Consider the following 22,811-nt stretch of genomic DNA (forward strand, 5'->3'; position numbering starts at 1 on the left):
CTGACTCATATTAAAGCTGGAGGGAGGTGCCCTATGTCATATTCACCTGCAGTGGCTTCTGCCTCTGTCCTCCTCTCATAAGGCCAACTAGCTGAGTCATCTAGGAAGTGGAAAACATTGCCTGGGTTTGCATCAGCTGGCAGCATGACACATATTTCTGCAGCACGGATGAAACAGAAGTTTCTTCTGCAGCGTCAGCTCTGCTTGTCATCCAGCTGTTGCCTTCTGCTGTCTTTCCTTCAACAGCTCTTTATGACTTTTTTGTCTCAATTGGAACAACAGCTCCTCCCTCCAACCCCAACTCCTCACCCTCTTTCTGCCTCAAGCCTGGAACTAATTTTAACACCGCTGCAGTCTGAGGGATGTATCCAGAGTTTCCCTAGAACCTTTCAGGATAAGACCCCAACTCCTTAGAATGGCAGTCTGAGTCGTTTTATGTCCTGAAGTTTTCCTGTCCCTTATTTTTTATTCTCTCGCCATTTACCCACACCCAATGTAATAGTCATCGTTATTGCCATTATTATTGTTGTCATTGGCGGTTTCTAAGTGCTAAGCACTTTGTGTGTACTTTGTATAATGCCTGTGCCTCCTGCTCTTGCGATGAACACAGTAACTCTGGTTTCTGGAAGGTACCACGTTGCGGCACAACCCCCTGCCTTTCTGCAGACGCCGTTTCCTCCGCTCACTTCTCCTCTGCCTTGCCGGCCCCTTTTCATCCTTCAGCCTTGCCCCCTTGCATCATCATCTCCTGAAGCCATCTCTCGCTCTTTTTTCCCCCTCCAGTTCCTACTTTAGAAATACGAGGCCAGTCCTAGCTCAGGTAACCAGAGTACAGCAAAGACGGGAGGTCAGGTGAGCTTCTGGGACAATCAGAAAAAGGGACATAAATGCGGCCAAGATGACCACTTACCATGGCTTTTTTTTTTTTTTTTTTTTTCCTGCTTTCCCTTGAGCATCAGAAATTCTCTCTTAAACTGACCCTCACTACAAAATTGAAGTTATTCTGGGAGCTCCTGGGCTGAGACTTGCATTCTTCCGTCTCACGCAAAAAAAAAAAAAAAAAAAAAAAAAAAAAAAAAAAAAAAAAAAATCTCAGGGAGGGTTCTGATTGGCTCATTTGAGTCAGGCTCCACCCCTGGACCAATCATATGACCAGTGAGGGGCAGGCTCAGGTGCCAGTTTGTGCAAGTGTTTGGGAGAAAGCAGTATTTCTGGGGGATGGGCTGGAGGGTTGTGCAGGGAGTAGACTGTCGTTATAATCCTCCCACACTGTTCCACAGCCCAACTTGCATTGTGCTTTGTTATTATTTTAAAACTGAAATCCTCTGTTTACCAACAAGATTCCTTTTAATATGCAAATAAATTATTTTTTAGCAGAGGATGAAACAAAATCTTCTTATAAAGGTTCCCAGAGAGTTTTAACCCAGGCTAGTGATAAATTCTTTTCTGGTTTGGGCAATGGGTCTTTGGAAGACATAGAATCACACCAGCCTGGCCCCCAAAAGGGCAGAGAAGCATACAAGAGGCAGGGCCAGATAAGGCAGCCAGCTAGGTCTACCTTTGAATCTTGGCTTTTTAGCTGTGTGACCTTGGCAAGGCTCAGCTTCCTCATTAGTAAAATGAGGACAAAATTATTGTATTATGTGGGATTGGATATGTAGAGTGCAGAAAAAGTCGGGGGAAATCCTTTCCTGCTCAAAGCATTGCCAACACCCCTACAACAATGCTTGGCTTAGAAAGAGACAAGAATAATGTTAAACATATTTACATGCATATGTATACAGGAGCCATGCAAAATACAAAAACTCAAAAATGCTTCATAAGGGAGAAATGGGGAGGCAGGCATCAACAAGTTCTGGAAAAGGAAGGTGAGGAACTCCACAACAAACAAAATTTGTCTTATTTTGCAAATAAAGTCTCTCAGGTAAATTCTGGGAGCTGCCTTCAGAAGAACTGATGAAAAACCTGTTTGAAACAACCTGGATGCCCATCAATAGATGAATGGATAAAGAAACTGTGATACATATACACAGTAGAATATTACTCAGCATTAAAAGAGAATAAAATCTTTGGATCATATATTTTACCCTTGTACCCTAATAAAGAAACCTGACTTTAAAAATAAATAAATAAATAAATAAAAGAGAATAAAATTATGAAATTTGCAGGTATATGGATGGAGTTGGAGAACATCATGCTAAGCCAAGTAAGCTAATCCCCAAAAAACCAAAGGCCAAATGTTTTCTCTGATTACTGGATGCTGATCCATAATGGGGCGGGGGGCAAATGGGAAGAATGGAGGAACTTTGGATTGGGCAAAGGGAAAGGTGGGGAGGAGAGGAGGAATGGGGCAGGAAAGATGGTGGAATGAGATGGACATCATTATCCTAAGTACATATATGATTACACAAATGGTGCGAGTCTACATCATGTACAACCAGAGAATTAAAATGTTGTGCTCTATTTGTGTACAACGAATTGAAATGCATTCTGCTGTCATGTATAATTAAGTAAACAAATTTTTTAAAAAAGCCTGTGTGAATACAGAGACAATTTTGCAGTGCTAGGGATGGAACCCAGGGCTTTGCACACGCTAGGCAAGTGCTCTACTATTGAGTTACACTCCTCAGCCCATGGTGACAACTTGTAGTTTCCTCTGTTCCCAGGTGTCTAATCTTTCCTGGTTACAGTATTTAATGAGATTCCTAGGGTGGGACTTTAAGAAATTGTATTTCTTTTGGAATTAATTTTCTCAGGTAAGAGCACTTCAGAGAAAACCCCGCCTATGCTTAGGAGAGAAACAAGGGAACTTTGGAGAGACCTGGATTCTGAGACAGTTTTTCAGCTCCACGTGTCAAGATGTCACACTTTGGGCTGAGGTCGTGGTTCAGTGGTAGAATACTTGTCTAGCATGTGTAAGGCACTGGGTTTGATCCTCAGCACCACATAAAAATAAATAAATAAATAAAATAGAGGTATTTTGTCCATCTACAACTAAAAAAAAAAAAAATTAAAATGAATGAGCAAAAACAAACACGTCACACTTTGGGTTTTTACTTTCTGAGCCCCAGTAACTACTTTATATTGTGGAAATAAGAAGCCTACAAAACTAAGTCTTCCTTTTGGGCAGAAAGCCTTTTTCACCTCATCCTTCCAGGCCCAACTTGAATGTCACCCCTCTTTTTCACAGCTCTCTTTTTTCCCAGAGAATTCATTGCTCCCTTCTCTCAAATGTACCCATACCTTAATTATAGCACTGATCACACGGGGTTACATTTACACATCTATTTCTCCATGTACCTCTTATTACATTGTAAGCTGTGAGCTTTCAAAGGACAAAGAACTCATCTTATTTGTCCACTGCAGCTCAGCTCCTTGTACAGTGTCTGACAAGTAATTGGCATTCAAAATAATAGATAAAGACCAGCTGATGATTGAATCAAAGATGAATGATAAGAGCAAGACATGGCCTGCCTATGGACAGAAGGTCTAATCCAGGCTCTTTACCAAATGTGATGGGAAGAAATTTAAAGACATGTCATTTGTAAGCTTTAGGTCTTTAAAGAATACTTCAAAAGCCAGTATTTGAAGAGTCATTGAGTTGCATACCTGTCCTCAAATTGTGATATCAAAAATTGGTTGTATTGGGGGGAACACAAGAGTAGAGGTGTAAAGAATAGGTGGTCAGGGTTTGTTTATGTTTATTACAAAAGTCAAAATAAAGTGACATGTCAGATGTGTGTTGTAAGAAATCTCAGAGGAAATAGGGAAATAAGGAAGGAGAAGAGCCTGTCTCCCACAAAACAGAAATCTCATTCAAAAATCCTGAACTTGACATTGATTATAATGAAGTGCATCCAAGTTATTATGTGTGTCAGTATGAAATAATATGTGTAAAGGTGTCTGCTTGTGGTCCTCTGGATGCCTATCTGAAAATATAAAATGGTATTTTCTTTATAAGTGCACATAAGAATTTCAAGAAAGGCACAGATAAGCTTCCAAACTGTATATTATATAGAAATGGATGTAGAAGGGGGTTAACAAGGAACTATCCCATTCCTGCTATTTGCATATGAGAAAGTTGGAACTCAGGAAGTTTTGACTTACCTAAGATCATGCAACTATCTAGTGGCTGATCGAGGATCATAAACTCAATCTTCTTATTGCTTTCCCCTTTTTAACTGCTACTTGGCATTCTTTTATTTTAAAAACATAGTCTGGAGTAGTTTAAGTTTAAATCATAGCTCAAGTAAGTATTTTTAAAAAACGTGTTTTCAGTGTTTACCATGTGTCTGGCACTGTGTCAGATGCCAGGAGGCATAAAACAAGTGAATGCCTCCCCTCAACAAATTTATTTTGTCCTCTTTTTTTGTGTCAGGCTCTATGCTACCTTCTGGGAAGGTCCTTGCTTTTATGGAGTTAACAATCAAACACGGGCAGGTTACATTAATCAGTGAATCACACAACTAGTGAGTATGTGACAGGGATAGAAGAGAAAGATTAAATTCCGTGAGTCTATCATCTTTTCCACATTTTAAAGAGGAAAGATGATAGCTCTGGGTTAGCCTCTAGATTCTTTTGTCTGCAACTGCTGTTAATAGGGGTGGGGGGTTTAAAGAAAGACAAAGTTGAATCATATAACAAAAAAGTGAGAGATAGGAACCCTGGTGTTCTATGGGCTTTAAGGAAGCTTTTAGAAAAGAAGAGAAGGAGAGAAGCCCAGAGGTTTGTGGAGGTGTACTTTAGATACTGGGAAACAGGGATGATGTAAGAGTTGTCAATTCTGTTCACCAAATATTTGGGGTCTTCCTCTGTCTAAACACTGAGTAGTTATTGTAGGTTGCATGACGGTCCCCATTCTCCACTCCTGCCCAGATCCATGACCACTGTGAAACTTCTTAATGCTTTCCTGAAGTGAGGAGAACATAGTACTCTGTCCCTGGACTCAGCCAGCCACTTACTTGGCCATTTGAAAGAGGTACAAGTGATAACATGCCAGCTCCAAGCCTATACATATTGCGTGCCTGTTTGCTCATCCACACCATTGTCACTGCCATGAAAACACACCTTGACTAGCCTGCACGAGGATAAGGCACCAGGTGAGAGACACTTGGGACAGAGTCAAGTTGCCCCAGTTTCCCTAAATGAGGCCAGCTTATAAACTATCAATCAGAAGCCCCCAAGACATGTAAGTGAGACCAGCCAAGAACAGGAGGGACAGCTGGCTGGTCCAGATACATGAGTAATAAGTAATAAATGTTTATCATTGAATGCTGCAGAGTTTTGGTGGTTTTTTTTTTTTTTGCTGTTTTTTTTTTTTTGTTGTTTGTTTGTTTGCTTTATCTTGTTTTTTTGTTTTTACAGCATTAATGTAACTGCACATAACTGATTTAGTGGGATTGCACTTCCTTGCCCTTTGTGTTTAGATAGGGCCATAGTTCTGGTAGTGAGTGCAAAAGTAATAATGTCATTTCTGTTCTAGAGCATTTCATTGCTTGTGTGAAACTCTCTAAAACCATTTTTTTTCCTCCTGGCATATAAACAAAAAACTCTGAAATAATGGCAACTCCATTAGCCTGGATCCACAAGAGACTAAGATGAGCTCAACACCCAGATATAAGAAGTTGTTTTAGGCCATTGAGAATTTGAGTTCTTAATTATTGTGGCATAATAGTTCAGCCTGCCTGAAGGAGGTGGGAAAGGGCATTTTAAGACATTTGCTGAAAGGTTATTAATTACTTCCTCTTTGATGTTCTCAGAGAGATTGCAGTATAATTCTTTAATTATATTTTAATAGTTTTTGTTAGTGTGCTACTTAATTTGCTTACTAACATTTGACTGGCCTTTGCTTTGGGGGAAGCATAGAAAAGGTTGCCAAGGAATTGGGAAAGAGAATAAGCTGTCTTTCTTTACTTTCCAAATATCTTGGAACTTTCCCAAACAGAAAAGATGCTTAGATGTTGGGCAATCAAAATGTCAATTAAGCATCAACAAATTGGCAATACTTCTCTCTCCCAACTATATATTATCACAACAAAAAAGAAAGCATCCTTCCACAGTCAAAGTATAGTTGGTGAGACGGCAAGGATAGAGGACTTTGCAAAGAAACAACTAAAAATCTCTTCTGTGTACAACTTTCCAACCCTCTAAGGGTGTGTTTGAAATACATCCAAATATGAAAACAGTTGAGGAAATCTTTGTGATCTTAATCTAGGTAATGATGTCTTAAATATGACACCAAAAAGCACAATCCATAAAAGGAAAGAAAGATTAATACTGATGAAGATCAGTTGATAAATATTTTTTTTTGGACAATCACTGCTAAGAGAAGGAAAAAACAAGCCACAGACTGGGAAAAGATATTTATAAAGCACATGTATGATGAAGGGTTTGTATCTAGGATATATATAGAACCCTCAAAACTCAATAATAAGGAAACAAACATCCCAATTAAAAATTAGGCAAAAGACTGGACCAGATGTCTCACCAAGGATATATCAAAAGACAAATAATCACATGAAAAGATACTGAACATCATTTATGAGTTCAGATATGGAAATTAAAATCAGCACAGATACCACTATACTCCTAGAGTGGTCAAATGATAAAGGTTCATTATAGTTCATTTGACAGTTTCTTAAAATGTTAAATCTAGGTCTATGCATGACCCAGCTATTCCACTTCTAGTAATTTGCCCAAGAGAAATGAAAGCATACATTCATACCAAGACTTACATAGAAATATTCATAGCAGCTTTATGTGGAATAGCCCCAAACAGGAAACAACTCCAAGGTTCATCAGTAGGTGAATGATAAACAAGTTATGATATATCAGTACTATGAAATATTACTCAGCAATAAAAACATGAACTATTAGTACCCCAACAATACAAATGAATCTCAAAATAATGATCTCAAGTTCATAGTGAAGGAATGAAGCCAGAAGATTGACACAGAGAGAAGAGAGGGAGAGAGGAGAGAGACAGAGAAGGAAAGGTTTATGAACTCATATATATTTCTAGAAAATATTAACTAATTTAAGAGATGTATAACAAATCAGCAGTTGCTTGTGGGATAGGAGGGGTGGGAATAGAAACAGGTTACAAAGCTATGTTACTGTCTAGAGGTGCTGGGTTTGTTGTCTCTGTTCAGCAAAAAAATTGAAGAACAGGACACAGAGATAGCAAGTAAGAAGTAGGATTATCGAAAAAGTGACAGAGATTGAGAGAGACTTGTCCAGAGCGGAAGTCTGGTGGGGGACTTTTGACTTCTTTTTATGGTCTTTTGACTTTCCATCTTTCTTTATTTCCTCCCATGTCCATGTGCTCCTCACTTGTTAGTGATTGGTGCCCCCTCTGTCCACTCATCTCTTTTCTATTGAATTCCCTGCTTAGAAGCATGAGTATGGAAGTGTCTGTCTGATTGGGTCCCATGCTTGTGTACACAAGCACTTTCGTCAGCAGGAAATTGACCTTGTCAGAAGACCCTCCCTGTGCTCCTTTATTCTGGCCCTGACCCTGACCTCCTCACTTCCCATTTTACCCTGACTGCCCTTCTATATCTCCCTCAGATACATGAGGAAATTTTCAGGGGTGATGGCTATCTTCATTATCTTGATTTAGTGATTTTTTTGGGGGGGACTTATGTTAAAACTTATAAAACTGCACATTCCAAATATATGAAATTTACCAAATGTCAATTATATCTCAGTTAAGTGTGAGGATGAGCCATAGTTTGTGTTCCCAGGGATCCAGCAATGAGAGATACACAGCCCTGCCTCTTAATGGCTTCTCCAGGCACCATGCTGAAAAGCTCTTTTAATGTTGCTTTCATCATGACTTTCCTTTTATTTTTACATAGATAAAAGCTGAAGGTGACGGAAAAGAAGATACATATCCTGGAAGAGAAAGCTATGTGACCATGGAAGCAGACAATGGAGTGATGTGGTCACAAGCCAACTAAGCGAGCCTCCACCTGAAGCTAAAATAGGCATGGGAGGAACTTTGCCTAGAGCCTCTTGGAGAGACTGCTGAAACTGAGATTTTGGATTTAAGGTGCCTAGGATTCTAAGAGAATAAATTTCTATTGATTTACACCAGCAAGGGTGTGGTTATTGTTGGGACAGCCTCAGGAAAGCTTACATAAAAGTGGGATAATAGTGCTACCTAAATTGTAAGTTTGGTATGATAATTAAATGAATCAATATATTGGTATAATACATAAAAGAATACCCCATACCTATTATGCACCACAGAAGGGCTAAGAAAACTTAACAAAACAAAACAAAAAAATAACTCTGACGTTAACACAACCGGCCGTTGATGACATTATTTTTCTGGACTGCCAGGGGTGGACTGTACATCACCACATGGAAACCTCTTGTCAGATTGTGGAATTGAAAAAATAATACAGATGATGAAAAGGTGAAGAAGAATAAACTATTCATCTATAGGATGCTTTGGAGCCTCAAAGTCCTAGAAAATAAACTCTTCAATCCTCAATGCGTTTATCTCTGTACAATCCCTAAATGCAGTTTATAATGGAAGAGAGGGACCTTGCCTCTGTTGGCAGCCTAAAACCCCCTCAAGGGTCCCAAAAGACAAGCATTCCCACGCTTCATCTGCAGAAAACTACCATTCCCAGAAGGCTTTGGGGTCCTGGGGGCCGACCTCTGTAGGGGGCGGAGCCTAAGGGAGAAGGTCGTTGGGCCATCCCATTGTCTGGAGGGGTAGCCTGTGTGGAGTTTAGGAGAAATCCGCCTCCCGATTAGTTGTAAATAGAAAGGGGCGTCCCACACGCGGTTGGAACGGTCCACGGGGACCCGGAACGCCGCGGCGGGCGCTCGAATTTCCCGGGCCGGGAGCGCGGAGCCTGCCGGGAAGGTGCCGGGACAGTTACTGAGCCGATCGGCGGCGGCCGAAAGTAGGCTTGCACATGCAGAGCACCGAGCTGGGCAACAAGGAGAGCGGCAAGATATGGCACCGCAAGCCGTCGCCGCTCACTCGGGACGGGTAATGGCGGGAGGGCGCGGGTCCGTGTCTGGAGGGGAGTTTGAGGAGCCGTCTTGGGAAGGGACACGAGGGCCGGGCAGGGGTTCGGGTTCTGACCCTGACCCTGACCCTGACCCTGCCCAGAATCCCTGGGTTGGGGGACCTCAGGAGGAGTAGTCCTCTCTGACACCCTTCCGGATTTGGTCCCGGCCACCACGCAGCTGGAGCAGGAAGTTCTCAGGTTTACCTAAGGGAATTTGCGCCGCTGACGCGAGAGCCAGCGCTGTCCTGCTTTAATTATCATAGTGTCCTGATGGCACTTCTGGCATGTAGTGCGTGCTCAGTAAATATTTGTCACCGCTGGAAAAGAACTCCAGGAGGGATGAGGGAAGGAGAACGTACCCTTTAGTACAGAAATTGAAGTTTATCCATCCTCAAATCATTGCATGTATTAGATGCTCATGCATTCCTTGCTATTTGTTGAGCACCTGCTGTGTGCCAAGTACACTTCTAAACACTCTAGGAGAGCAGTGGAGCAAAACAAACTTAACAGTCGCCTGGAGTTTAGGTATAGATGTGTACATGTGGGGCAGAGGGTTGCTTCTATAATGCTGAGGGCCTTCTAGTACAGCCAGCGATACTTTTCATTCTTTTCCCAGTTTTCTGCGCTGTTTGAGGGCCCAGCTCTCTTGCATGACTTCAGTGGAAGTGGGACCATTTGGGTTCCCATTACTTCTTGCGTCCGGGAGATGTCCTAAGATTGTCGCGGACTTTGCAGTAACGCTTGGATTCATGTTTCAGTGTTTCTTATTCTAGTAGGTTTTTTGTTGATTTTGGTTGCTCCTCAGCAGATCAACACACTGGCTTACTTTGTATGTCCACTGCACAGTGCTGGAGCAGCCACTTGTTTGGTTTCCAGTTGCTGTCTATCCTTTTTATCAATTCCTCTGTCCTGTTCACTCCGTGGGATAAAAAATTTTGCTTAAAGCGGAGAGGTTTTTCCTTTCTAATTTTGGAGTTTATATAAATACCACCCCTGCCTCTGGTAGTTTCTAAGTGTTCCAAGAGTTAGAGCCAATCCACCTGTTCTTTTTCTTGCTGTTACCAAGTAGATATGCATGCAAGATTTTCACACCTCCTTGTTGTTTATTCCATCAAAACATGGCTTTCTTTTTTGTTGTTGTTGTTTATTAAAACCCATTGTTTGGGGGCTGGGGATGTGGCTCAAGCGGTAGCGCGCTCTCCTGGCATGCCTGCGGCCCTGGTTCGATCCTCAGCACCACATACAAAACAAAGATGTTGTGCCCCCCGAAAACTAAAAAATAAATATTAAAAAAATTCTCTCTCTCTCTCACTCTTTAAAAAACAAAAACAAACAAACAACAACAACAAAAAAAACAACCATTGTTCATGGAGTTGAAAGAGGAAGAGAGCACTGAGTATGGAGGTAGAGGCATTTAGCTGAAGGAAGTGTTGATGTGCACCTTCTGTGATTTTAGACCAGTTATCACTGTAAACCCAATCAGGCAGATTTACTAGACACTGTTGTCTTATAAGTTTGATGCTCAGTAAAAACTTGATGTTCTTATGTTCATGAACTGGGAAACTGTCAGGCAACCTATGAGCAATTGAAATTGCTTGAAAATGGATTGTGATGTGTGATTTTTTTTTTTTTTTTTCTTTCCAGGAAAGAAAAATTGAACCTAGGGGCACTTAAACCAATGAGCTATGTCCCCAGCTCTTTTAAATTTTTATTTTGAAACAGTATTGCTGAGTTGCCCAAACTGGCCTAGTACTTGAGATCCTCCTGCCTCAGCCTCCTGAGTAGCTTTTGTGTATGATTTAAATGAAGAATCAGGGACAAAATGGTGCTATTAGTCCTGAGTTACATTTAGATGGTAGGATTCGTGGTTTTTTCCCCATATTTTGAACAATGATCATTTAACTTTATCATCAGAAGATGTAATGCTATAGAAAAAAGACTGGAGGAGAAAGTTGTCTGACCTCTTGAGTTTTGTTTTTTTTTAATATTTTTTTTAGATGTATAGACCTTTATTTTATTTATTTACTTATATGTGGTACTGAGAATCGAACCCAGTGCCTCACACATGCTCTACCAAGTGCTCTACCATTGAGCCACAGCCTCAACTCCTTCTCTCTGAATTTTGATGGCCAGGAAGTATTTTGAAGTTATTTTACTACACAATTTTGTGTTTTTAATCCCTTGGGGAATATACAAAAATAAGCAGTGTAAGAAGTCTGCTGTTGCATCTTTAAGGAAGCCTAAAGAAAAGGATAGAAAGGGCCTCTTTCATTGCATGTCAATATACCTAGTATCTAAAAAGGCCCCAAAGGAGTCTCTATATACAGTTGATAGTGGGGAATTCACTTAAAGTTGATGGCAGTGTAATAATGATAAGGGAGAAGGTCAGGCTCAGAAAGATCCTGGACTCCAACCCCTTGAATGACTCTGGGGGAAAAAAGATTAAGGCACAGGGTTTTTTGTTTGTTTGTTTTGTTTTTTGTTTTTCTTTGGTATATGCTAGGTTGTCCATCCCTCTCCTGGGAAGAAATTTGTTGTGTGGATTAAATGCACAGATAATATTCATAAGGACTGTTTCATAATATAGATTTAAGAAAGGATCCCAAACTAGAAAAAATAGAAGAAAGTTATAGGTATGGAAATATATTTTAGTATGGAAAATTAGAAGGTTAAAGAAATGTTTCTGGAGGAGAAAGTATTTTATCTGGCAAAGTAATATTCTTGGGCTAGAGTCCAAGATGAAAGAGGACAAAACTAAGGATGTAAAGTTGTGAATGTTAAAATATATTACAGAAGGTAAATCTCAAAAAGTTTGTGTTTGTGATTAAATTGGCTATAATTAGCACAAAGTTATTTGAACTTTAATGTACTAATATGAAGCAAAGTCTGAAACAATGATCTGCTCTTATCTATTGAGATAATTTTCTTGTATTTGTTAGGTTTTTGTTACTTGGTGAAAGGAAATTTTAAAGGGTTTTTACCTGTTTTGAAGTCTTAAATGTTTGCTTTGTAACAGGATAAATAAACTAGTGTTATTTAGGTTATAATAATAGTTGATACCCAAAATATAGTAACTAGGTATATGTATGCATTTGATAACTATATCTGTCTTAGCCTTGTTTAAGTGCTATGAAAAAGTATATAAAATGAAAGTTTATGTAATTTTACTAGCAAGATAAACAATAAGTGCTCTCTTTTATACAATGTATCTGACATAGAAGGGCCACACTATCATTTGAATCTGTTTGCTTTGTCTAAGTCAATTTCTGATCATTAACACTGTTTCCTAAATGTATAAGAGATTTAAGGCTATCCTTTGATTTTTTTTTGTTGTTGTTGTTAACCCATGCAGACCTGTGATTATTGTTACCGTACAATATGTATTCTAAATTGTACTTCAAAAGTTAAACTTAGTTACTTTGACAAGTTGGTGTTCTTTAGACCAAAATTATCTGTAGCAAAAGCCTCAGATTTGCATAGAAATAAAAAATTTGATTGGTATTTATTCATGTCATTTGATGTTTTATAACTGGATAAAGTAACCTATTGTCAGTCAGTTATATATACAACTTTGTGTTGCTCTTTACACTGAAACAGGAATTTAAATATATTTTTGGAAGGTAATAAGGAGTGCCTGATCTGTTTAAAGGTGACATTGTAAAACATGGAAGCATTCTGCCACTTTTTCCACAAAAAGAAAGTTTAAAAAGCTCTCTTAGCCTTTCTTTGATTTATGTTTCAGATGTAATATTGTATTGTGTTATTTGTGAAGAGCTATGTCTTACCTGAGATAAGGCTCTGCCTCCTACCTTACTCCATGTTAGAATGGCTCCAAAATAGACTAGACTTCAGCTCATTTAAAGTTGTGTTAAAAAGATTGGTTTTTGTTGTAAAGACTGCTGTGATCTCAAACGGGATAAAATGTATAACCAAGTAAAGGTTCAAGATTATAAAAGTCATTTTTCTTGCTTTATAGCTATTACAAAAGAAAAAAAAAGAATTTTGTTGTTGCTTCTAATGTGTTTTAAAAATTGGTGTTTAGATAAACATGAAGAAAATATTTTCACATAATTCAATTTAGTATACTTTAATGAGGTTTATGAAGATAGATATTTCTAATTAAAATTAAAAAATTTGTAAAAATCAATTAAGATAAAATTACATGATTAAAAATTATTGTTGCAGTAAAGAATGTGATTGTTTTGGTCTTCAGGATCAGAATTTGCACACATATATTGTCTTGAGTTATTTCATGATGGAAGTTTTATAAATGGCTTTCTTTCAGCAGATGTATTATACAGAATCCTCCTCTCAAAAAATAGTAACTTTAGACAATATAGCTGTACATTCTTAATAAGGTTTGTCCATGAAAATAGCATGTGATCACTAACTAATATGTATAAAATATAGGAAAGTAGAAAGAAGAGGGAAATCATTCATACTTCTGTTACCTGCAAATGACTGCTATTATTTGGATGTGTTCATCCTTTTTTCCTATATATAGGTTTTTCCTTTTCTTCCATTTTTTTCTTTTAATTGTGTGTTTACATGTATGCATATATCATCTGTTTAAAATCTAAGGTTAAAAAGTTTTTTATATAACCTCTTAAGCATTTTGTATATTTTTATAGTATACTTTTAAAAAAATAAATTTAATCTTTGGACTAAGAGTCTGATTAATGTGGGTTTTAAAAGAATGTCTTAAGCCTTCATTCATTTAGCAGTTCTTTTCCCCAAACCCCACTCAGTGCCACTGAGCTATGCCCCTAGTTGCCTCAGCAGGCATATATTGGGTGCTTGTTGTGTATTGTGGGCCAGGTATTCAGCGCCAGATGCTGGGATATAGTAATGAAGCAGCAGTGATCCATATCCTTTTGTAACACACCTGCTTAGGTATTATGGTAGATCTGTTAGAAGTGAAAATAGAACTCATGTACATTTAATTTACTTTGGACCGTTTTCTGTTACAAAAACAACAAAAAATATATCCTATTGTCTGTCATATTATCATAACTTATAAATACTGTTTATATGTATTTTTTAAATGCCTGTTTTTACTACTAAACTCAGTTCCATGATAACAGGAGTCATGTCTATCAGATATTCTTAATTCCTGGCTTATTCAGTGTCTGTCATAGAGTAAGTTTTCAAGTGTTTGATGAATAAATGCATAGTAACTACTTTGATATTGAATAATTTTCTGAATTCTTTTCAGAAATCACTTTTAAGTAGCCAAGTGGCACACACCTGTAATCCTGGCAGCTTGGGAGGCTGAGGCATCTTAGCAAGTTCAAAGTCAGCCTTAGTATCTTAGCAAGGCCCTAAGCAGCTCAGTGAGACCCTGTCTCAAAAAATAAAAAGGGCTGGGATGTGGCTCAGTGGTTAAGCACCTCTGGGGTCAGTCACTGGTACCAAAAAAAGAAAAAAAAAGTGTAAGATTGGTTCTAGGGGAGAGAAGGAATTGCAACAGGAGAAGAGTAGGTAGGCAAAAAAACTTCAAAGTTTCTACATATATATATTACATTTTATATATAATATAATATATACTATAAATCTTTTTCATATGTCAGATAATACTTGGTGTAGAATTTAATATTGTTTTTTTGTTTTGTTTTGACAGAATTATAGTGAACATCATTCGTAACACTTCTGATTATCATCCAAAAACTTTAAGATTTCTGAATGTGGCTTTTGATGGCTCAGGCGATTGCTTAATTGCTGGGGACCATCAAGGAAATATCTATGTTTTTGACTTGCAGTCAAACAGGTAAGCAGATGTTTTTGACATCTACCTTATTTAACAAGTTATTAATTCACTTACTATTTTAGTAACTTCCATTCATTATTGGTTCAGAAAACTTTCTTCTACTACATTTTAGGTACCTTATTTGTAAGTACTGAGAGGAGACAGTAGGAAAGGATAGATACTGTTCAGTTTTTTTTAGAGATTTACAGCTTTGGTTTTAACAATATCTCTAGTAGCTTATTCTTTCTTAAATTTAAGTTTTCGTTACTGCCAGTTTGTCAGCTAATTTCTGGTACTCCAATAGTCAACTTAGAAAGAACATAATTTCCTTTGTACATTATTATTATTATGAACTAGATGTGAAAATTTAAAGCATTAAAAATCTGTACTCTGGGCTGGGGTCGTGGTCAGTGGTAAAGTGCTCGCCTAGCATAGGCGAGGTCCTGGGTTCTATCCTCAGCACCACATATAAGTAAAGGTATTGTGGGCAACTAGAACTAAAAAATAAATAAATATTTTTTTAAAATGTACTCTTTTTCTTCTTAATTTTTCTCTTTCTTTATAGAACAGTTTAGTCCAGAAGCAGTTAGATAGGATTGATCAAGGTGGGTTTCCATATCAGAGTGAGTGGTGGAGAGCTGTAGCCCAAATCAGAGGAAATCTGAGGGTGAAATGGGGCAGTGATGGCAAGTGGTTAATATGTAGGGATTTGATCAGTAAGTAAATATATTGGAAGTATGAGAGCCAGCTTTCTCACTGTTGGAAAAGGAACTTATAAATATGGGAAGGGGAGAAAACTAGGATGAACCTTGTGGTATTAGATTAGAGTTGGAAATATGAGTGTGAACCCCTGGTTTGGGTATAGATATAAATATATATGTGTGTATATGGAGGGAGAGAGAGAGAGAGAGAGGGAGGGAGGGAGGAAGAAATAGAGTATGTGTGTAAGAATAAGTAAATTTTATGTGCATATATTCCTGAGCTTTGGCCACTCAGAGGTCTTGGGAACACCATCACACTGGTAACAATGAATGTACCTTACTGCCTATTTCTTATTTTGCTTTTTGGTACCAGGGATTGAACCCCAAGGCACTTTACCACTGAGCAACATCCTCATTTTTTTTTGTTTTTTATTTTGAGACAGAGTCACACTCTGTTGCTGGAGGCCTTGCTGAGTTGCCTTGGCAGGCCTAAAACTTGTGATCCTTCTGCCTCAGCCTCCTGAGTCTCTGGGGTTACAGGTGTGTGCTACTATACCCAACCTATTTTTTGTTTTCTAAACACCATTGTTTACCAAAAGAAATCAGGGCGCCTTGAAGAAATGGACAGTTTCAGAACTGGGGCAGGGAAATACAGGATGAGCCTATAACATATATTGCCAGAAAGAGGAAATTTTTCAAAGAATGATGGGACTGTATAAGTAGGACATAGATGCCAGCTTGTAGGAGCTCCCTCTAGTCAAATTGGACATAATTTGAATGTCAAAATAATAGTGAACAAAAATGATTAAATAAATAATAATGGATGATAATCCATTAAGATAAAAATCCACAAATTCCTGTAACAATTTAATGAGGAATTAGATATTGTGTAGTCATAAAGTGCCTCCCCCAAAATTATTATTAATTACAGAAGAAAAAATAATGATTTTACAATAAAGAGGCATAGTAGACACTACCTTAATCAAATGATTGAAGTTGTCAGCCAGAGTGGCCCACAGCTATAATACCAACAACTCAGGAGGCTGAAACAGGAGGATCACAAGTTCAAGGCCAGCCTTAGCAACTTAGTGAGACCCTGTCTCAAAATAAAAATGGCATTTTAAAAAATCTTTTTGTAGGCTTCTGTCCTGATCCGGAGCCCAGGTGTCTGTGCTACGCAGAATCTGAAAACAAACCACAGGAAGAACGCTGAGAACCCTGAGAGCCAGGAAATGGAACTGTTAACATTTATGGATATAGCCATTGATTTTACTGAAGAGGAGTGGGAATGCCTTCAGCCTGCTCAGAAAAATTTATATAGAGATGTGATGCTAGAGAACTATAGAAACTTGGCCTTCCTGGCCATGAATCCTAATCATATCCAAGAATATTCACCAGAAAAGGGCCTAAAACATATATTACATGAAGTGATAAGTGCAAAATATGGAAGTTGTGATCTTGACTATTTACCACAAAAGAAAATATGGAAAACTACAAATGAGAGTGAACACCAGAAATCATATAAAAAATCAGGCCTTGTTCATCACCAGAGAATTTATACTGGAGAGAAGCCCTACAAATATAAAGAATGTTGCAAAGCTTTTAGTAAAAAAAAAGGTCTTATTTACCACAGAGGAACCCACACTGGAGAGAAGCCCTACAAATGTAAGGAATGTGGAAAAGCTTTAGGTCAAAAATCAGACCTTATTTACCACAGGAGAACTCACACTGGAGAGAAGCCCTACAAATGTAAAGAATGTGGAAAAGCTTTTGGTCAAAAATCAGACCTTATTCGCCACAACAGAACTCACACTGGAGAGAAGCCCTACAAATGTAAAGATTGTGGCAAAGGTTTTGGTCAAAAATCAGGCCTTATTCGCCACAGAAGAACTCACACTGGAGAGAAGCCCTACAAATGTAAAGATTGTGGCAAAGCTTTTGGTCAAAAATCAGGCCTTATTCGCCACAGCAGAACTCACACTGGAGAGAAGCCCTACAAATGTAAAGAATGTGGCAAAGCTTTTGGTCAAAAATCACTCCTTATTTACCACAGCAGAACTCACACTGGAGAGAAGCCCTACAAATGTAAAGATTGTGGCAAAGCTTTTGGTCAAAAATCAAACCTTATTTGGCACCACAGAACTCACACTGGAGAGAAGCCCTACGAATGTAAAGAATGTGGAAAAGCTTTTGGTAAAAAATCACTCCTTATTTACCACAGCAGAACTCACACTGGAGAGAAGCCCTACAAATGTAAAGATTGTAGCAAAGCTTTTGGTCGAAAATCAGACCTTATTTGCCACATCAGAACTCACACTGGAGAGAAGCCCTACAAATGTAAAGATTGTGGCAAAGCTTTTGGTCAAAAATCACACCTTATTTGCCACAGGAGAACTCACACTGGAGAGAAGCCCTACAAATGTAAAGATTGTGGCAAAGCTTTTGGTAAAAAATCAAACCTTATTTGGCACCACAGAACTCACACTGGAGAGAAGCCCTATAAATGTAAAGATTGTGGCAAAGCTTTTGGTAGAAAATCAGACCTTATTTGCCACAGAAGAACTCACACTGGAGAGAAGCCCTACAAATGTAAAGATTGTGGAAAAGCTTTTGGTCGAAAATCAGACCTTATTCGCCACAGGAAAACTCACACTGGAGAGAAGCCCTACAAATGTAAAGAATGTGGAAAAGCTTTTGGTCAAAAATCAGACCTTATTCGCCACAGCAGAACTCACACTGGAGAGAAGCCCTACAAATGTAAAGAATGTGGAAAAGCATTCAGTCAAAAATCACACCTTATTTGCCATAACAGAACTCACACTGGAGAGAAGCCTCACAAATGCAAAGTATGTGACAAAAGTTTTTACTCAAATATTATACCTTATTTGCCATAGAAGAATTTACACTGGAGAGAAGCCTTACAAATATAAGGAATGTGGCAAAGCTTTTAGCAATAAAACAGGCCTTATTCACCACAACAGAACTCACACTGGAGAATAGCCCTACAAAAGTGAATAATGTGGAAAAGTTTTAAAAAAAAATAAAACTTTATTCACCACAGCAGAAGACATCCTGGTGAATGTGAAATGTGAATAAAGTAATAATACTTTTAAAGAAAGACTAAACCTTGGGGCTGGGGTTGTAGTTCCGTGGTAGAGTGCTAGCCTTGCATGTTTGAGATCCTGGTTCAATCCTCAGCACCACATAAAAATAAATAAGTGAAATAAAGGTATTGTGTCCAACTACAACTAAAAAATAAACATTAAAAAAAGAAAGACTAAACCTTATTAACAGAATTTATACGGAAAAGAACCCCTACAAATTGAAACAATGCAGTAAAGCTTTTAATAAGAAATCAATTCTTTTCACCACTAGACTACTTATTCTGGAAAGAAGACATCTAAATGTAGAGAATGTAGAAACATTTAAATTATATATCATATATTACTAGACATCAGAGAAAACACACTGGAGAGAAGAAGCTCTACAAATGAGACCATTGTACCATTACTCTAAGAAAGGGACAACATTTAATCCTCACCACGATAACCATAGCATAGAGAAAATTTTGAAATGTGAAAATTGACAATGTGACAATGCCTCCAAAATTTATTCAGCAATACTCAGCACCTGTGGATGCATACTGATTAGAGAAAATACAAATGGAAAAAAAATTGTAGCTACATGTTTCTTAAACACTGCTTATTTTTGGAGAATTCATTGTGCCCAGAAACCCTAAAAAGTTAGATAATATATCTAAAATGTATTTAAATTTTAAATTCATTAAACTTCTAAAAACTCATACTAGTAGTGAACATTGAACAGATTTTGTCCAAAATGTATGCCTCATATAACAATGAAACATTTATAATAAATGTGAGAGTATAGTAAAGTTATTATCTATATATTACACCTTGATGTATATGAGTATCAGTAAAATACTTAACTCATTTAAGTTTAGAAAACAAGTAGTTGTCTTTAAATTTAGCTTAAATTTATTAAGCATTATCAAGTTATTTTGTAGAAATATCAGTCATAAATATCATATATGCATAGTGAAGAAACCTCATCTTTCAAAGAATATAATTGTTTTTCTAAATCAAAAATTACTATTTTCACTTTTGAATACTGAGAAAAGAATTATATGAAATCTATTTTTGATGTTTAACACTCAAGTATAATATTTTAAACTTTATTTTTATTTTTTTGTATTTCAGTTTAAGTTTAGGTATTTTTATACACTGAGCCACATTCCTAAGCCCTCTCTCCACTTTTTCAAATTTTGAGACTGTTTTGCTAAGTTGCTTGAAACCACACTAAGTTGCTGAGGCTGAATTTAAATTTCTGAAATTACTCAGCTTCCCTGTTTGCTTGGATTACAAGCATGGACCATCATGCCAGGTTTACAGTGCATTTTTTTAACCTATATTTACCTTATGTATGCAATATGTCTTTATAACTGAATATTTGTTTATATGTTAACACTCATATATTGCATCCTGTTGTTAAATGACAGACCTCATAGTAAAAAAAAAATAAATAAATAAAAATGGCAGAGGATGTAGCTCAGTGGTAGAGCACCCCTGGGTTTAATCCCTAGTACTGAAGGAAAACAACAACAAATGATGAAAGTTAATATAACCAGTATTCTTTGATTGAATCCAGAGGTGCATTACCACTGAGCTCCTTTTCTTAATGAATTCCTTTTCTTCCTTGCTCCTCCCTCCATTCATTTGCCATTGCTGCCAGGAACATCTTCCTAAAAGACATGCCTGATCCTGATTTTGCTTTGCTAAAAACTAATGGTGGGTGCTGGGGTTGTGGCTCAGGGGTAGTGCGTTTACCTAGCACGCAAGAGGTGGGTTCAATCTTCAGCACCACATAAAAATAAATAAAATAAAGGTATTGTGTCCATCTACAACTAAAAAAAAAATTAAAAAAAAACTAACTTAATGGTGGCTTCCCATTTTGTGTAAGTAAAATTCAAACTCATATAATATGACACGTAGCACTTTTCATAACCTACTTTTTGTCTATCAAAATGGCTCATTTTTCTGGGCCTCATTTTCCTCATTTCTAAAGACTCCTCCAGCAAAAAATTTGTGGATTTATATATAGAATTTCTGATTCTAACTAAGTGATCTCTTCATAGGTTTAATCTTGTTCAGCGAACAACACAAGCTTGCACGGCTCTGGCCTTTAATCTTCATAGGAAATCTGAATTCCTTGTGGCATTGGCTGATTATTCTGTTAAATGCTTTGATATAGGTAAGAAGTCCTCTTCTTTGAGTTTTGAACCAGAGCAAATCATAGACTGAAGAACAGCAAAGAATTAACCCATAGGACTGCCCTCACTTCAGACACAGTGGCAAGCTGTGGGGTGAGAGTAGGGAACAGACCCAGGACCCTCTTCACTTCAGATAGGCTGCTTCCCAACTCATGGTTCCCCAACTACCTTCAGGTTCGGTGATTCATTAGAACAACTCACAGAATTTAGAAAAGCATTATACTTGTGATTATAGTCATAACGTAGCAAAAATTAGAGCCAGCCAAAGGAAGGAGAGGTATAATATAATCTGGGAATCTTCTAAAAGGGAAGCTTCCTTTGTCCTCAGGAACACGTTACCCTCCCAGCACTGACCTGTAGCAGTCAGCACCAATATTGCTAACCCCGGAAGTTCACCAAGCCTGGTGTCAGGTTTTATCACTATAAAGGCAAGATTGATTGAAATATCGCCCATGTGGTAGAATAAATTTCTAGTGCTCCTGCCCTCCCAAGAGGCTAGACTCATAGACCTTCTAATGATATGATTGGTCTTTGTGTGCAGTCAGGCCCCACTGAGTTCTCTTCTTAACATAAACCATTTTTATGTTGCCTAAGGGACCACCATGAATAATGGGTTGGGAAATTACCTCCTAGGAGCCTAAACAAAAACCAGACCTCTCTTTGGAGGAAAAACTCCTTATTCTATAGGTATATATTAAAAAGAAAAAAAAATATATGTATAATAACTGGTATGTTTTATATCACATTATATGTAATATATACATATATAAAATGTATTATATATATTATTTATGTTATATATACATATATAATATATACATATGTATATGTGTATATATATAATATGAAAAAGCGTGTTCACTGTAGAAAATTTGGAAACAACAGAAAAGTATGAGGATAAAATAAAAATTATAATTTTACTGTAATATGTATACATATACATTTTGGAGGGGTTACTGGAGATCGAATCCAGAGGTGCTTTACCACTGAGCTATATCTTCAGCCCTTTTAAATTTTTTTTTACTTTAAGACAGGGTCTCACTAAGTTGCTTAGGACCTCTCTAAGTAGCTGAACCACTTAATGTATCAATTTTTAATTTTGCTAATTGACATTGAAAAAAACATAATTTCATTTAATAAAGCAAGGGACATTAAAGAATAATACTTTAACATTAGCTTTATGAAAAACTTACAGTATTATCCTTTTTTCATTTTACTGAAGACCAGTGAAAAATTAGTCATTAATTAATACCAGACTTTCCATTGGTGTTTGGAAGCCACAACTGTTTTTCTAAGAAATTTGTTCCTGTATCTTCAGTTTTGACCCAGTTTGAATGTTTCCATGTTGTTGTCTTGCTTTCTGACTATTCTCAGTTCCATCTTTATGGAGGAAGGATTCTGGTCATAAAAGTAAAGCTTACCCACTGTAGAAAATTTGGAAACATTACAGAGAAGTGTGAGGATAAAATAAAAATTATTATACTTTTACTACTTAGTGATAATTATCATGGATAGTTTTTGGTGTTTTCCTTACCAGGCAGTTTCTCTGCTTACACAAATACACACACCTCAAAATCAATTTTTAAAATCAAACTTTTCTCTTTCCCATGCTGCAAAATCTGTTCTTCCTCATGTTTTTCTTACATAATAGTCTCAGTATCTACTTTCATAACTAGAACCACTGGAGTCATAATTCCTCCTTTATCTCAATACATTAATTTGATCACTAAGTCCTTTGATATTTCTCCTTCATAGCTTTTGAATTTATTTCATTTTTCCATTATCCTTTCTTAGTTTACCTCATCTCCTGCCTGGATTTTTATAGCAATACATAAAGGAATCTTGTTCAATATCTTCCCTTCTTCCAGTACATACTCCATATGTGCTCAAAGTATTCTTTGTAAAATATGGACCATATATGCTACTCTTCTACATGAAACTATTACCCACAAGAAAATTCCCAGACTCAGTGTCACATTTGAGGCTATTCTCAAACTCTTTGTAGGCCTCATCCTCTGATACCTCCAATCAGACACATGTTACTA

At 37.4% G+C, this 22,811-nt stretch overlaps 2 protein-coding genes across 4 annotated transcripts in view; both read left to right on the forward strand.

The window, feature by feature from the left end:
- Positions 1-8,747: 8,747 nt before the first annotated feature.
- The window catches only part of Tbc1d31 (TBC1 domain family member 31), a 70,598-nt gene continuing 56,534 nt past the window's right edge, over positions 8,748-22,811 (forward strand). For all 3 annotated transcript variants that reach the window (XM_076835692.2, XM_076835693.2, XM_076835694.2), the window contains exons 1-3: positions 8,748-9,010; positions 14,653-14,799; positions 20,632-20,747. In XM_076835692.2, coding sequence (XP_076691807.2) covers positions 8,934-9,010; positions 14,653-14,799; positions 20,632-20,747 — 340 coding nt within the window. In that variant the 5' untranslated portion in view covers positions 8,748-8,933. The remainder of the gene's footprint in view (positions 9,011-14,652; positions 14,800-20,631; positions 20,748-22,811) is intronic.
- Positions 14,721-18,598, forward strand: LOC143381896 (uncharacterized). The gene is given in 3 exon segments (XM_076835697.2): positions 14,721-14,799; positions 16,619-18,352; positions 18,354-18,598. Coding segments are annotated over 2 exon segments (1,767 nt in total). The 5' UTR covers positions 14,721-14,799; positions 16,619-16,711; the 3' UTR covers positions 18,480-18,598.

This window comes from Callospermophilus lateralis, chromosome 16 (genome assembly GCF_048772815.1).
Source record: "Callospermophilus lateralis isolate mCalLat2 chromosome 16, mCalLat2.hap1, whole genome shotgun sequence".
NCBI classification, from domain to species: Eukaryota; Metazoa; Chordata; class Mammalia; order Rodentia; family Sciuridae; genus Callospermophilus; species Callospermophilus lateralis.